General features: G+C 31.2%; 1 protein-coding gene and 1 long non-coding RNA gene across 3 annotated transcripts; one reads left to right on the top strand and one right to left on the bottom strand.

Annotated features, from left to right (window-relative positions):
* Positions 1 to 858: 858 nt before the first annotated feature.
* Positions 859 to 16,493, bottom strand: LOC148629292 (PCNA-interacting partner-like). Of its 2 annotated transcripts, XM_088547480.1 has the most exons (13): positions 16,426 to 16,493; positions 11,690 to 11,810; positions 10,659 to 10,771; positions 9,961 to 10,136; positions 8,371 to 8,652; positions 7,800 to 7,973; positions 7,222 to 7,386; positions 6,296 to 6,450; positions 5,751 to 5,916; positions 5,247 to 5,419; positions 4,671 to 4,761; positions 4,201 to 4,322; positions 859 to 3,162 (listed from the first exon to the last, which is right to left on the bottom strand). In XM_088547480.1, exons 3-13 carry the CDS (start codon positions 10,762 to 10,764, stop codon positions 2,796 to 2,798), a joined length of 1,977 nt encoding a protein of 658 aa, XP_088403606.1. In that variant the 5' UTR covers positions 10,765 to 10,771; positions 11,690 to 11,810; positions 16,426 to 16,493; the 3' UTR covers positions 859 to 2,795. The 2 variants fall into 2 exon arrangements, with proteins under 2 accessions (XP_088403606.1, XP_088403613.1); XM_088547487.1 differs by lacking the exon at positions 11,690 to 11,810.
* Positions 7,844 to 15,671, top strand: LOC148629293 (uncharacterized). Its single transcript, XR_015915757.1, has 2 exons — positions 7,844 to 7,923; positions 12,062 to 15,671. It is a non-coding gene; the product is annotated as an uncharacterized LOC148629293 (long non-coding RNA).
* Positions 16,494 to 16,528: the final 35 nt, after the last annotated feature.

The raw sequence follows: 16,528 nt of genomic DNA, 5'->3' as shown, positions 1-16,528 counted from the left end.
ACATGAATTTAACGTTTATTTCACATCAACTTCACATGATTTTCATGTGAAGAAAATTTGCCTTTGTACATAGTTTTTACAGGATTCATTTGTAAAAGTATTGTAGTTAACTCTGGTTTGATCAAAGGTTTTTGACTTCAGTAACTTGCCAGAGTGCCCTATATAAAAGACAGGAATTTGCCAAAAGGAGATCAGCTTAAAAGGGGAATTCCACTTTTTCAAATGAGGATTTGATTGTGTCTTTTAACTGGACATTTTTTTCCTATTTTGCCTACTCATTTTGATTGTTAGCCTCATAAGATCAGGTTTGAAATAAGGTAAGACATATTGATGCTTTACTAATTCAGATAATACAATTTATATGGGATTTTATCCACCAGTAATAGAGCACCCCAGGATATCCCACTATTGTTGTTCTCTGCCAATTATAAAATTATATGCTGTACACCTGACATTAGATACCAGTTTGAAATATGGCTGAGGTGAATTTGAGTTTAAAAGGAATTATGCTTACAAGGTTTTAAAAGAAAAACTCCCAAGCTTAATTGTTTCCCTTGCAAGCATGGGACACAAATTTAATTCTTTCATGATGCCCAATTTTCCTTTAAAATTTCATCACAATTCCTAGAGCAGTTTAGGAATTGTGCTAAAAAGATATGTGGATATGCATGCAGACAAATAATGGACAGGTGAACATACAGACAGGGTCCAAACTTTTTAGTGGTGTTAAAGTAGAGAGACATAATGGAAGGGAAAACTTCACTAACAGGCTATAACACAAAAACAAGTATGAAATATTTATCGAAGTCTTGATAGAGAGGAGAGAAATCTTCCAGCATAAAAATACAGTAAGAGAAATATTTTGCACATTTATTCACTCACACCTAAATTAATAAATTACTACTGATATTAAAATGATGTAATATAACAGTATAAAATAAATTAAAACTAAACACCTGAGAACCAGTTTTCCAGGAAGCATAATGCACAAAACTGCTTAAACTTTCATAACATATCACTTATCTGTAATCATGTGGCAACATTTTGTTGGTATAATTTATCAACTTCTGAATAATTCAATAACAGAGATTACAGTTATTGAACTGAAACATGATTTCCCATAACTATTCAGAAAAATTTGTTATATATTCAATTAAAATGCCCTCTAAATAAGCAACTGAGGAACAGACAACTCTTTTAAAATACAATGTCTAAATTATCTATTGACTACTTTCTCAATTAGTGTAACCTCATTGAGATCAAAAAGTGGTCTTTCAAAAATTGGAGGAAAATAATTGGATTTTTGAAATTTGTTTCAAATTTAACAAATGTTGCCTAATTTTTATGGAAATGCTGTTATTTGAAATTCAGACAAGAACATATCTAATTAAACATAAAAAATGAACCTTTATTCAAATAAGTACAAACACTTCAAAAATATTCGTGTACATCAAGGGTCCAGCAATTTTGATGCACCATGCCGGACATTTTATCAAATTTAAGCATATGTTTTTGTTGGTCTTTCACATGCTCAGATCAAAAATTAACTTAAAAAACGTTTGTATGTAGTTATTTTAAAATAAATATTGGAAATGTGGTATTTCATCACATACTCTGTCTTTTACAAAGTATCAGAGCGAGTGAATGAGTTTGGTTTTTCGACCACACATGGACATTCTAACATGTAAACAAAACATGGTATCTCTCGGACTTTTTCATCACACAGAAAAACAGCCGACAACTACCAAGTGATGAAAAAATTTTCATTATTTGTAAAAGAAAATTGTGAACACATTTTGCATACTGATTTAAATGGTCTGTTGACTTCTGTGTTAAAATGATTCAATCCATGAATTAATAATTACAAACTACGACTGATTTGTAGTTTCAGTTCCATGTGCTTTCGTTACCTCTGAAAGATCGGCAAGAATATGTCGGACTTGTCAATCTTTTTTCTTAATTAATCAACTAATAAATGTATGAAGATTCTCCAAGTTACTTCAATTATTCAATCAACTTATCAGTTACAGGTAAATCACAGTCACAGGTGGCTGCACGTCAGCTAAAATTGACACACACTCTTGTCAATTAATTTCCAATAAACAATTACGAGACTGGTAGGCAGGATGTTTATACCCTAATAAAACCACGCAGACTGTAATTTATAAGGGTTGACAATTTTTTATGTCCTATATTGGAAAATGGTCGTCGGTCATTTACAAAATTTGTCGGTCAATGACCGGCATTTTTTACCATTTCCTAATCCATGATGTACACATGTACCACAATCAATTAAATGGTAGATTCCAATTATAAAGTAACAACATAAACATTCTTATGTTTAAAAGCACATATAAAAGACAGATATGTACCTTAATAATACACATCACTACATGCACACAGAGTACAAAAATAAAACATAAAAAAATGTCATTATTGTTTACAATAAAATATCTTTATCTGACACATCCTGGAATAATTAATATAAATAAGACTAGACTTAAAACAGAAAAAAATATCAATCACATTAGAAAAGTCTTTTATTCTACACATTACTAAGATCATTGTAGTTTAAAATTTACAACTCAAAATTAATATGAATGCTATTAAATAATATTACATCCTGTTTTACTGGTAGTAAAAAAATTCCCACAGCAGTTTGATTCATTGTAATTAAGTAAGACAACAAATATGAGGTTATATATTCTGTTTTAACATAGAAATGAGGATATCTGAATGATTATATTATTACATGTAAAACAAATTTAGGGAAAGACGTTACATGTACAATAAAACTACACACGGAAGAACATGTTCAACTGTTGTTGACCCTTGACCTGCGGTAATAGCTTCCTCCTACATGACTTTGATTCAGTTTTGGCTTTCTTCTTGTTTGGAGCGGCAGTGTCAGAACTTTTCCTCTTTTTGCCTCCCTTTTCTGTATTTTGTGATTCAACAATATCAGTAGTTTCTAAAGTTTGACTGGATACAGGTTCTCCTACATGTACTTCAGTTGCTTTTGTAGTTTTGGAAGATTTGTCAAACTCATTGTTGAAATTTTTCTCTTTTCTTGTCTTGACGTTTTCTTGGTCATTAATAGATTCTAAAATTGTCTTAGCTAGTCCTGATTTAGACGATGAGGCTGGAGCAACAAGAGTCTTACTGGAAAAAAATTAGACAATGAGGCTGGAGCAACAAGAGTCTTACTGGAAAAATGATTTAGACAATGAGGCTGGACGACAAAAGTCTTACTGGAAAAAAATTTAGACAATGAGGCTGGAGCAACAAGAGTCTTAGAGGAAAAAAAATTTAGACGATGAGGCTGGAGAAACAAGAGTCTTACTGGAAAAAAAATAATTAAAATTATTTTTTTTAAAAGTCTTCTTTTTTTTTAGAATAAAATGAGATTAATGAAAGACAGAAGGAATTAGTCTGGTTTTCTTTTTTTTTTTTTTTTAAAACTTCATATATAAGTTTAAAAAAAAGACATACTAAGGAACAGATATATACTGACTGATACTTGTTGAAAAAATATTTTTAAAAAAAATGAGCAAATGAATGAAAAAAAATAGCTGAAAAAGGAGGTAAGTCTGACAAAAGTATCATTCATTAGCAATTTAAACCACTTCGAACAGATGGAAATTCTCCCCCAAAAAATGAAAGAAATTTATCTAGTTGATTAAAATTATCCCAAATATAAGAAATAGCCCTTAGTATTATATATAGCAGTGAATGTCCCCTGGTAAATTTGGTTTTCCTGCCAAAACATCACAAAACTTCTCTCTTGTCAGGTTAACTTTAATTGATGTTACTGATCATTTGAAATATCAATCTAAAAAATTATTTGAGAATAGCAATAAAATCTTCATGAAAATCTACATAATGAATAGAATAATCAATTAATTATCAAAAATATCTAAAATAAAATTACGTGCACCGAGGATGCTTGAAGATTTAAAACAGGATAATATTTTGTTATTCACTCTTTCCAATTAAATATCCTATCATTAACTTGACTCACAAAATATTATTCTGAAGAAACAAAAACAGATGCATTTTATTGTATCTAAAGATAATAGAAGAAGCATCTTTCATTTTGTATAAAAGCTAGAAGAATGTGAGATGAACAACAACAAAAAATGCAGTCCATTCACATGCATGTTGATCCTATTGGAACATGTGACATGGAACGTACGTTACCTAGGTAATACAATCACAGGACTGTTAGTCATACAGACATCTTCCTTGTTAGGTAGTCCAACATTGTGTGCTGGCATAGCCCAGTCATAGCAGGCCTTGTAACTCTTAGATATCAGTGGAGTCTAAATTGTTATAACATTAAAAAAAGTCTTAAACTGTGATTATTTCTTTGTATTTATTTCAATGGAATTATGTATATGATTGCTTTGTTTTTCAACAAAGTGACATTTTGGTTGAAATCAGAATTTGTGTTTTTACTGATACCCAGTAACTTCAATATGACTTGAACCATAACCCTTAAACAAGCAAGTATAAAGAATGAATGCATGTATTTTAAAAAAAAGTATTTCAGATTGTTTTACTATTTACATACAATAAACCATATCTGACAATGTGTCAATGTATTTTAGGAAAATATGGCACATGCGATATCAGGCAAATATATATCAGTGAAATAATTGATGACTTACATTCTTACCACATTTACTTAATAGTCTGTCTGACAAGGATAGGTTTAGGTTGGAATCTTCCTCATCTAATTCTATGCCTTCATCAGGAGACCTGAAAAACAATATAACCTATCATTCTTAGGTTTATTCAAGGGCATTTTATTTAAGTAATCATAAAGAGATACAAATACAACAATTGGTTTATATCATCCATATTTTGTCTACCTTATGAAAAAAATTAGGTTGTGAAAAAAAATTGTTGAAAAGAAGAAAAAAAAACACTGCATGTCATATTTTACAACCAGTATAAACATTTAAGCAAATCTACATATTCAACATGGTATTATTTTAACAAAGACAAAGTCTATATATTTAACACAGTAAACCAAACCATTGTAAATGTGAATGTGTTCTCCCCAGGACCTTTTGGCATCATGATAATGTGATACTATTTTGGTTTTGATTTAATGCTACCAAAACTGATCTTCCTGCAGATAACATTACAAATGAGATGCAATAATTTCAAAGGAAAAGTTCTTTTCCAATTTTTTTATGATAATATTTGAATTTTCTAGGGAGTGCACTGTTGATACACACCTAAACTGAGACAGAATGGATGGGAACCTTATAGGTGTCTTCTGACTAGAGAAGCCATCACATAGATAATCCAGACTCTGAGATTGATCCTGTTGTGTCAGAAGTTTGTCAGTCACACATCGTAGTATCTGTAAAGTCTTCCTCCCTAATAAACTTCCACCATTACTGACAGACTAAAACAGCAGATATAAAATTATACACAGATATTTGTAATTGATTATCTAAAGCTTTAAACTCATCACCATTGATGTCTGAAGATTTGATCACATATTTAGTAACACAGTACCCAACATATAAACATAAATGACGATCCGCTTTTTTGTGCAATATATTTCAAACATGACTATTTGAAAAAAAATTGTAATTCATCAATTTCTTGCACAAATATTTCTTTTTTTTTTTAAATAGACAGTGTTTTATCACAAAAAGCATACAATACATTCATTTTATGAAGTTATCTATGTTACAAAAAAACACATAATAATATTCATTGTTAACACTGACTTTTCCTGGACTAGCCATTTTGTTCTTTTCTGACTGACCAATGACCACAGGTATTTGTTCTAGTAGTGTCTCAGCAACATTCTCTATACTGCTTTGTCTTAATTTGGAATCCTGGGACTTCAGCAACTCCTTCTTTATGTTGATAATTATCTTTCTACAAGCTTTGCTACAAACCATGAAAAGATAACTCAATAGTGGTAGAAAAATCTGTTATTGCTTTCAACTACATATATTTTTGTAGATTTATTTTGAATTAGTATACAAAATATATTATTTCCCATTTGATCAAACTACCATGATTTTACATACATGTACATGTACTGTGAAAGTACTATTGTTTGTTAGGGTACCAATTTTCATGGTTTTCTTGGGTAAGCCAAACCACGAAATTTGGTTCCCAATAAAAAGGAGATTTCTATTGATGTGTATACATAAAACCTCAAAACCATGAAATGAAGAATCCATGAACTTGTGTTTCTTCTATAATTCACAAAAATTGAATCTGTAACAGATTTTTTTTTATTTGGATACATTTTTAAACATACCTGGTGTTTAATTCTTCCTCAATAAAATTCTGCAATTTCTGCATCAGATCAACAAACTCTCCAAATCCTTTAACAAATTGTGACAAGGGATGATTGGAATCAGGAGCATAGCCCTTTCCTCCTAATCGTATCTTCAGTATGTAAGAAACAGCGGTCTAGAAAAAATACAGTCATATCTGTTACATATATGGAAACCACTGAAAATATACATGTATCATTTTCTACGTGTATATATCATCATGTTATTTTTTGCTTTAAGTAAGTTTCATTTTCAAGCTTTACTGTATACAATTTGATGAATATAATTGTATTCTATTTTTTTATAAATGTTAAATTACTATACCTCAATTATGGGTAATAGTTTGTTAAATTATCTGTGGTCTTTCATTCAAATTTCTCAAAGTTGTTATTACATGTAACAACATTGAAGTGGAAATTTGCAAAATCAGAAGTAAATTAACGATTAAATTAAGAATTCTATTCATAAGTTCTGGATAAGAAAGAGCAGAAAAGTAGAAAACCAGCAATAAACCATCAAAAAATTATTCAAAGAACTGTTCAAATTCAAGATCCATTCAATTTAACCACAGAGCAAAACAAAAATCATTTGACAAGTTTCTAGTACAAATACCATTCAAATCTCATAGAAGTCTGTACCATCAGTTTATATAACTAAAGTTACTTGTAAAAATCATTTTCCAGTTTTCAAAGACTTCTCTCAATTTGAAAATAATATATTACAGATATATCAGACATGATTTAATGAAGCTAACAAGAAAAGCAGAAACTGACGAAATCAGTAGCAAACATATCGTAAAAAGAGAGACATAACAGTAAAATCCAGATCTGAAAAAGCGGAATTCCATTTTATAGCAGAAAATCATGTCTGATATATACACTATACCAAGATAGGCCAATAAACTAACATGATACATTGTCATATTCTTTTTCTTTGCTTCTCTCTTCAGTTCTGTGAAAGCTTCATGAGTGAGATCACGGTTTGGTACATTTAATGATCTAGCTAAAGCAAGCTCTGACCTTGTATTCACCAAGAGTTCAAGGTATGACAAAAAAACCATTTGTACATATGACTGAAATAATAAAACAAACAGTACGACATGTCTTTAAAGTAAATGCAGGGTACATGTTCACACGTAGTACATGTATGTAATTTATTATTATATTTAATAAGTATGAATAGTTCTTCATTAGTTGGAAGTGAATATTTCAGGTCTTGGCTTTTTTCCCTTTCATTATACACGTTTTGAAAAAGATAATTGCTTCTACCTTTAAAATTAAAAACTGACAGAAGAAATGAAAGAGACAGGCAATTGTACAAATTTTAAATAGATATACAACAGTTTAATAAGATATATGTTTATTTGGGAAATCAAATACTTCTACACTTATCCCCCTTTGTCAGATATGATTGTGCAATGAAATCAAAGGTAAACTATACAAAGGAAGAAAAAGATTGACTTTCAATTAAAACATGCCAGCATACCTCAGTAATTGACAAAGGTTTGGTAGTTGGTGAATTTTGACTGGTTCTCTGTTGTACATCCTCCAGAGTAGAAGGTTCAGATAATACGGTCATGTCACTATTGTTTTCAAGAGATGTTTCCATGGTTAGTTTATGTACAATTCTATTGTCACACAATGTCTTCAACATACATTTCTGGAAGTAGAAAGATTTTCATACATTACACAATTAAAATTTCCTCTAAAATTTGTAGTACAAAAGGCTTTTTAATCAGAGATGAATCAATGTATCTAAAAATAAATTACTTTCATCAACATATCAATAACAAAATCAACAGAGAAAATTCTAGAAAATATCTTGGATAAACAATACATCTTACATGTTATGCAGACTCATGCCTATAATAAGAAAACAAAATAGTGTAAGTGTGGTATTTTTAGCATCATATATGTACCAGATAAAAACCTAAATAACTAACTATGCACATTTTTTTATACTTGTATAATGAAATATTTCAAGATGTATCTAAGAAAATGATCTCTTAGCAGAATCCAAGATGAATAATATAATATCCACTTTCTAAATTGGGTACCTGTATTTGGTGTGAAGGCAGTCCTAACACAACTAAATCAGTATTAATCAAGTCCTCCTTCAAATGGTTGTTATCATCCATCCCTTTGACCAACATCTGTAGTACATCACACATATCTACCTGGTTACAATAGGTAATAAGCTGTGTATATGCCTGATCCAGCCAGTCCTCTAGTGTCTGCGTTGGTTTTATGTCCTTACTACACTCAGACAACTTCTTTCTGATCAATAAATTGTTCTGGTGTATAGCTGTACTGGACTCTACATCATAGTCTCCTATATCCTGTCACAGAAAAATAACTTTTATACCTAAAATAATACCATAATGTGATTTTTCTAATTAACTAAAAGAGAATACTTTATAATAACTGTAAGTTATCTAATAAAATCACTAATAGTTAATTTTAAAGAAGCCTAGACAATTTTTATAACCAAATAAGTAGGATACATGTAAATGTATATCAGAAGCAAAAATGTGAAAATTAAAGAACCTTAGTGAGCGCACTCACATACCCTATGCGTCCCCATGCTGGATACTCAAGTAAATTTGTTCGTAAGAGAAATACATGTAGAAGGACCCTAATAAAAATGGAATTAGAGTGTTTTTTTTAGGCATTAGAAAAGACTGCAACAAAATACAATTTGAAAAAAAATTTTGAAAATGATTTTTTCTTTATCTTCTTACTAACTTTTGTTACTTTGAATTGTAGTTTCAAACTCCAGACTGTGATTTCTTTGAGCTTCAATTCATCCAAAATAAATATCATATTGGAACAAAATGTACACTTGACCTGCAACTTATCATGGTGAACTTATATACCAAAAATCATGTCATAATCTGCAAGTGTTTAGAAAAAAATCAGAAAAACGGTTATTTCTATGAATTTAGCTAAGTTCAAGGCCCATAATTTCAGTAAAAATCATCTGAGCAGAACCAAATACAAACTTGTCCTGTCACTTATGGTGAATTTATAACTAAAAATCATGTCAATGCATACATGTATCTGCAAGCCTTTTAAAGTCAGCAGAAAACTGTTATTTCTGATAATTTAGCTAAGTTCAAGGCCTGTAATTTCAATAAAAATCATTGAAGCAGAACGTACGTAAACTAGACCTGTAACTTTTCAAGGTGAACATATATACCAAAAAACATGTCAACATCTGCAAGCTTTTATAAAAAGTCCAGAAAACTGAAGATGGACTGACGTACAGGTCAAAAACATTATACCCTCCACAACTTCGTATAACTAACCTACAAATGTACCTATAATCTAGTATTAACACACATTTTGTTATAATATATACTGATTTTGTAGTACCCTTTGCTTATATTTGAACCAGTACTATAACTTCTACATTATGTGACAATTTTATAGAAATTTAGAATTGAAAAGTTCGGAAATTGCAATATCAATAAACCCTTGCCCACCCAAAAACTGTCCGTAGGATACACTAACATACACTTAATTGAGCCATTCTGGTTTTTAATATATTTTTGTTTATCAAATTAGTAATAAAGCTTGAGGTTAAGTGCAAGTCATGTGTATAATCATTGTATTTTTTAAGTATAATTTATAAAAAAATAATTTACCTGTTTATTCTTCTCTGCCAAGCATAACTGGACAGCAACTAGTTGGTCCATGGAAGATAATAATGTAGCCCTTTCATTTTTTAGTAGTCCATGTTTACGACACAGTGATAGAACAAATTCACACAGAGTATAACATTGCTTGTGTTGTACAGTATCACAGCAAATAACAACAGGCTCTGATAAAAATGATGAACAAAAATTAGTATGATTATTTCAGATCAAAAAATATTTGTAAGAATTTCTTCCAATACAAAAGTATCAATGCATCATGAAAACCTTATGTAATCTAAATACATGTCTAATATACTATATACATGTACATGTATTATAAATTATCACTTTACCATAGAATAATATACATCTACCAGTAATAACCTCCAAATGACAATCATAAAGTACCATTTAATACAACTGAATATACATACTCAAACATATACATGTATGCAATCTAAAATTATTTAACTATGTATGTTAAAATTCAGTTTTGTTCTTCATTTAAAATGTTATCATTCATATATAAAATGACTTATAAGGGTAAAAGAATAATTTCCTATGTGTTAATTAATTTGTATGATTGCTAAAACATACTTTGTAGTTAAAACCAACACTGAGTGACAGAATTACAAATGTACTAAAACTACATATACATGCCAATGTAATGTATTTTTATATACATGTACATGTATAGGCCAGTTTACCTTTATCACAATCAGCTTTCACAAAACTTGTAACAGCTAAATAATTGTCAGTAGACAACTCGGTTATATCACAGTTAGATAAAACATATATATTTGACTGCCTCATTTTCGACCTAAAAAAATGAAATAATAATCATAATTTTGCTACACGAGTCATACCCTTTTCAGTACATGTATTAAAATGTACATACATACATTTGATAGATATAAAAAATGTTCTAAAATACATGTTTGTACTTGGAGAATCACCCACATTTTAAAACAACAACCAGATAATGTAGGTCTTTATGTTTGAAAACAAGATAAACTCTGTGAATATTTTGATTAAAAAAATTCACAGGAAAAAAATAGAAATACCTAGCTTTTCTAAATACTTTAAATGTGCATACTTGTTAAGGAATCTGTCACACTACTGTGAAAATTTTCATGCTTTTGGTAATGGGAACAGCCTGTTTCCGAGACAAATTTTTATTATATACACTGTATTTAAATAAAATGTGGAAGAATCAAGAGTCTAAAATTTAAAACCACTTAAAGTTAATCAGGTTGCATACCTATTTTATCCATCCACATTAGAGGGGAGACTCCCACAAAATCAATGAAAAATTTAGAATCTCTCATATACATGTGAAAGGTAAGATTTGAGGGAGGTTTTTGGTTAAAATTACTACATTGTATATTTTCTGTGAAAAATACTAACTACCTGTAATTGCATTTTTACATAAACAATTTTTTACATTTTTACATAAAACAATTTTTAAAGTAGAAATCTTCCACATAAGATAGTATCAATATGGAAGAATCCCAAATGAACTGTTCAAAAGGTTAACAGGTTTGGGTTGAGAAGAATCCACTTTGTTTTGCTCTGAATCCTGTTCCCTACCCCAGTCGTTTCACCCCGATTTGACTAAATCATGAGTTTGACACTGATTAACTACAACATCTGTTCATCAATAATTTTATCAGTTGTCTCATCTACAGATAAGGCCTTAGAAAAACCTTGTTTGTTTAAAGTTACCCTGGGTACCTACCCTATATTTTCTGCCAATCGAAGCACAATTGATTGGTATTTTTTTATGAAATGTTGTTAAACTATCATTTTTTAGTTGAGCACCATCAAAGTCCAGGAAGCTGGAACCCTCCAATAAGTGTCTATATAAAATAATTTTAAAAAATAAAACAACTTTATCTTCCTAACTACATGTACCATATTTTTTCATCCAATGTAACTAAGAAAAAAGACATATATATATTTTTTTTGCCCAAGTGATTTTTTAATTGCAATTTATTAATCTTCAAAGTAATTGATTGGTATTCAAAGTTTGAAAGTAACTGACTTATCAAAATATCCAAATTGTTTATTGGATCATGACAAGCTGAGAAAAACTTGGATTTCAAAACAGAATTAGCTGTAACACACTCCGAGAAGATGGAAAATAAGAACAAACCCGAGCCGTGTATAGAAGATCCAGAAATAAACAAAATCAGACAAAAACCGAAGCAATTCAAACCTCGAGGTGCTCTGAAATCGTATCAGGAAAACAACAGGAAAAGATTGTCACATGCAACTGCTCAATGTTACAGATGTGGAAATACGGCACATTACGGAAGAGATTGCAGAATATCTCGAAATATTACATGTCGTAAATGTGGAAAAATTGTTCATTTTGCAAAAATGTGCAAGACAAAATCAACAAAAAATGTTCATGCGATTAAGGACGAAGAATTGGAAATATTTACATTGTATAGAAAAAACAATGCTGTCGTTCCGTTTTCTGTTGAAGGTAAAGTTGTCGATTTTCTCATTGATTCAGGGACTTCTATCAACGTAATAGACAGAAAAACATTTGAGAAGTTAAAGGTATCAAAATCTCAAGTTCAGAAATGTGCAGTCAATGTATTTCCGTATGGTAGCAAAACACCTTTAGAAATGTTTGGCAAGATTAAATTGAGCAAGACTATCAAAGATAACAAGCATGATGTAGAATTTCACATAATTAACGGAGATGGAAGGCCGTAAATTGTCCATAAAACTGCTACTGGTTTAGGATTGCTCCACATCGAAATGTTAAATAGTGTCAACAACCTTTCTAACTCCAACACAGACACGATAATCAGTTCATTTGAAGAAAGGTTCGTAGGTCTCGGTAAACTTAAAGACTTCAAATTGAAATTGCACATAGACAAATCAATAAAACCTCTGCCAGCATGAAAAATTCCGTTTAAAATTAGAAAACAAGTAGAAATAAAAATAAAAGAACTGGAGAATTCCGACGTAATAGAGAAAGTCAGTGGTCCGACACCATGGGTTTCAGGCTTGGTAGTAATGCCTAAGAAAAACAATAAAGACTGTCTGTGCGTAGACATGCGACAACCAAACATAGCTGTTCAGAGAGAACGTTTTCCGATTCCAAATATAGAGGATGCTCTGCAACAAATGAATGGATCTGCGATATTTTCTCCACTAGATCAAAACCAATCTTTTCATCAGATAGAATTAGAAGAAGAGTCGCGTTATATATCACCACATTCGTGTGTCACAAAGGCCTGTACAGATACAAGAGACTATTGTATGGAATTAATTCCGCACCCGAGTTACAGTAACGTGTTGTTGAGCAGACAATACAAGACATACAATGTACCAGGTTGAAAAAATATTGCAGACGATATAATTATCTATGTGCAAAACCAAGAAGAACATGATTAAACACTTCGTGCATTGCTTACCCAACTCCATGAAAAGAATCTAACCTTAAACCGAGGCAAATGCGAGTTCAACAAAACACAATTGAAATTCATGGGACATTTATTATCAAAGGATGGTGTCCAACCTAATTCAAACAAGATCGAAGTGCGTAATGTCGAGATGTCAATGACATCAGCAAGTGTCAAATCTTTCTTGGGATTAGTTAATTTTTGTGCTAAATATATTCCAAATTTCACAACAATTGCAGAACCGCTTCGCAAGTTGACAAGAAAAGAAGTTGAATGGCACTGGACTGCTGAACAACAAACAGCATTTGAAACACTAAAACAATTACTCACATGTGCCGAAGTAATGGCGATGACTTTGAAAGAAATTGAAAATGCATCCGCACGAGACAAAACAATGAATCAAATTCGAAATTGTATTGCGAAAAACAAGTGGTCTTAACAAGGACAGATGAAGCCATTTTATCTTGTCCGCAAAGAACTAACAGTGCAGAACTCTATAATCCTCAAAGGGGCAAAAATAGTGATCCCAAGTAATCAGCAAAAACACATTCTTAGTCTTGCTCACGAATCGAATCAGGGAGTAGTTAAACCAAAGCAGTTACTACGTGAAAAAGTTTGGTGGTCTCATATTGACTCTGATGTATAGTCAATGATTCAAAGTTGCCATGCTTGTCAGTTAGTATCAAATCCGCCTCTACTGCCAACTGTTACAATGTCAGAGTTACCTGACGGTCCTTGGAAAAAATTAGCTATCGATTTAAGTGGTCTGTATTCAAACAACGAATATCTGTTAGTAGTTATCGATTATTATTCCAGATTTCCAGAGGTTGACATTATCAAATCGATTTGAGTGGTACAATCATTAACAAACTGCGCCGAATATTCTCAGTCCATGGATTATGTGCAGAAATAGTTTCTGATAATGGCAGTCAAATTTGTGTCGGACGAATTTAAAGCGTTTCTTAATGATAATGGTATAGAATACACCCGTGTCCCACCGTATTGGCCACGTGCTAATGGTCTTGTAGAGAATTTCAATAAGACTTTAAAGAAAACTATATGCGCCGCATGTGCTGAAGGAAAAAACTGGCATGACGAATTGTACAATTCCCTATTATTGTACCGTGCAACACCTCATTCAACGACTTGATATGCTCTCTACTATTTAACAGAACTGTACAGATCAAATTACCATGCTTGATCAACAACAATGTGCCTAAAAGACTGAAAGAACGAGATGCTAAAAAGAAAACTGCCGAGAAACACTATGCCTTTAAGACAAAAGCAAAGAACTACCATATATTTTGTGAAGGACAAAATGTAATTCTTACAAGGAGAGGTGGAGATAAACTTTCGGCTAAGTTTGAAAATAAAGTGTACAAAGTTGTAAAGCAAAGTGGAACAAGTGTCCATGTGAGGTCAGATAACGGTCAAACTTTCTATAGAAACGTCTCGCATGTCAGACCGTATTACGGACAATTTACAAACAGCAAAATCGGGACAACTACTCCGTTAATGATAGACCACCAAGAGATAAGAAGAAACCTCCACGATTTAATGACTTTGTGTCAGCTTAATAGACAGTGCACTGGGACTTGAACCAATGTTTAGTATTAGTAAAACTAATACTGTTTTGTTGTGTGTAAGGGGAAGAGTGATAAAATTATAGACTCATTTGGATAATTAAAATTTCTTTAACTGGAATGATATGTTTACAGTATCATGGTTGACGAATATCTTGCTGTTGACATTAACAGTAAAATTAATTATTTTGCTATAGTAAAGTTTTAATTCAAAAACAAGGGAGAGATGTAATGTAGTAAAATAAGCCAATAGTGTGAAAGATGGGCGGAGTTTGTTTTGCATGCTACACGTGCATTTATGTCTAAGTCTGTATTATGTATCTTTAGTTATAGATTAGATTTGATAGCCAAGATTATGCGTTTAGTTCCCAGGCCATAAAATAACACCAAAACAATATTACACCTAGTTTGAAGATTTGATTGGTTTATTTGGTTATTGGCGGTAAGTGTGAATTGTGTTGTTCTTGGTTGGGAGATAGGTTTTGTATTTCTTATAGTATGGACATGTTCTTGAAAGTAGTCCTGAATGCATTGTAAAAGTACACTGTCAGGTGAACTCAATTAGTACTATTAATTATTGTACATTGTATTTAAAAAGGAGTCCAAAGATATACATGTATATGTTTTTACTCAGTTAATTGTTAATGCTATATACATGAAACTGTGATATATGAACTGAGAATACTTTTTCTAAAGAAAATATTGCAATATTCTATTTCAGTGTCATTATTATTGGGTAATTAACTGTAGGGTATGTAAGTCTCTTCGATTTTCCAGAAGTAAACAATAAAATGCAAATTGGTCTTCGGATTTCAATACGTTCTACATCGGAAATTCCGAAAGGGAAACTGAAACTAGAATGAGACTTACAAACCCTAATAGAACCCTAGACGCCTTGGAGGTGTTTCTTCCTCTTAACAACCCCCTGTTACATATATTTTTGTTGTTTAGATTTATTTGGGCAGATCTTTACAAGTATATGTTTTGTTATTTCTATAATATTCATGGCAATTTCTGTATTAAAATACAAAAAAAAAATAATGTTATAAATAATAAATCAACAGCAAACTTTTATCAAAACAAAATAAATATTGGAACAAATGGACCAAATTATCGATTATCAGGTACGAATTGGAGTTCAACAAATTCAAATCATCCAGATAGCCTTTTCTCACATATAAAATGCACAAGGACCATATGAGCTACACGTACTTCCAAAGTTAGACCATCTATTCTAACGAGTTCAAATCTAAAGAGAATATGTCAAATCAAATGGTACGAATGAAATTGTCCTAAGCATTTCCAGCACCTATATTGGCTATAAGTATAACTGTGATTGCAGACGCTGATTTCTTAAATTCTTAATTTTTAGCTAGTGGTTTGTTTGTTTTTTTTTTTTTGAAGCATGTTTGACTTAATTTCCTTAAAAACAATTTAAGGATTCTTTTAGTCCAACCGAAGATTTTTACCTTATCTCTAATACTATGTAAACAAAGCAGGAATCAAATTTCGCTCGCAAAATAATTCGCCAATCAAAACACACGGAAGTGCCAAACAATAAGTAAAAGCGGG

Source organism: Perna viridis, chromosome 1 (genome assembly GCF_037379345.1).
Source record: "Perna viridis isolate PV_CMFRI_1.1 ecotype Kerala chromosome 1, ASM3737934v1, whole genome shotgun sequence".
Taxonomy (NCBI): domain Eukaryota; kingdom Metazoa; phylum Mollusca; class Bivalvia; order Mytilida; family Mytilidae; genus Perna; species Perna viridis.
This window is presented reverse-complemented; position numbering and strand designations above follow the sequence as displayed.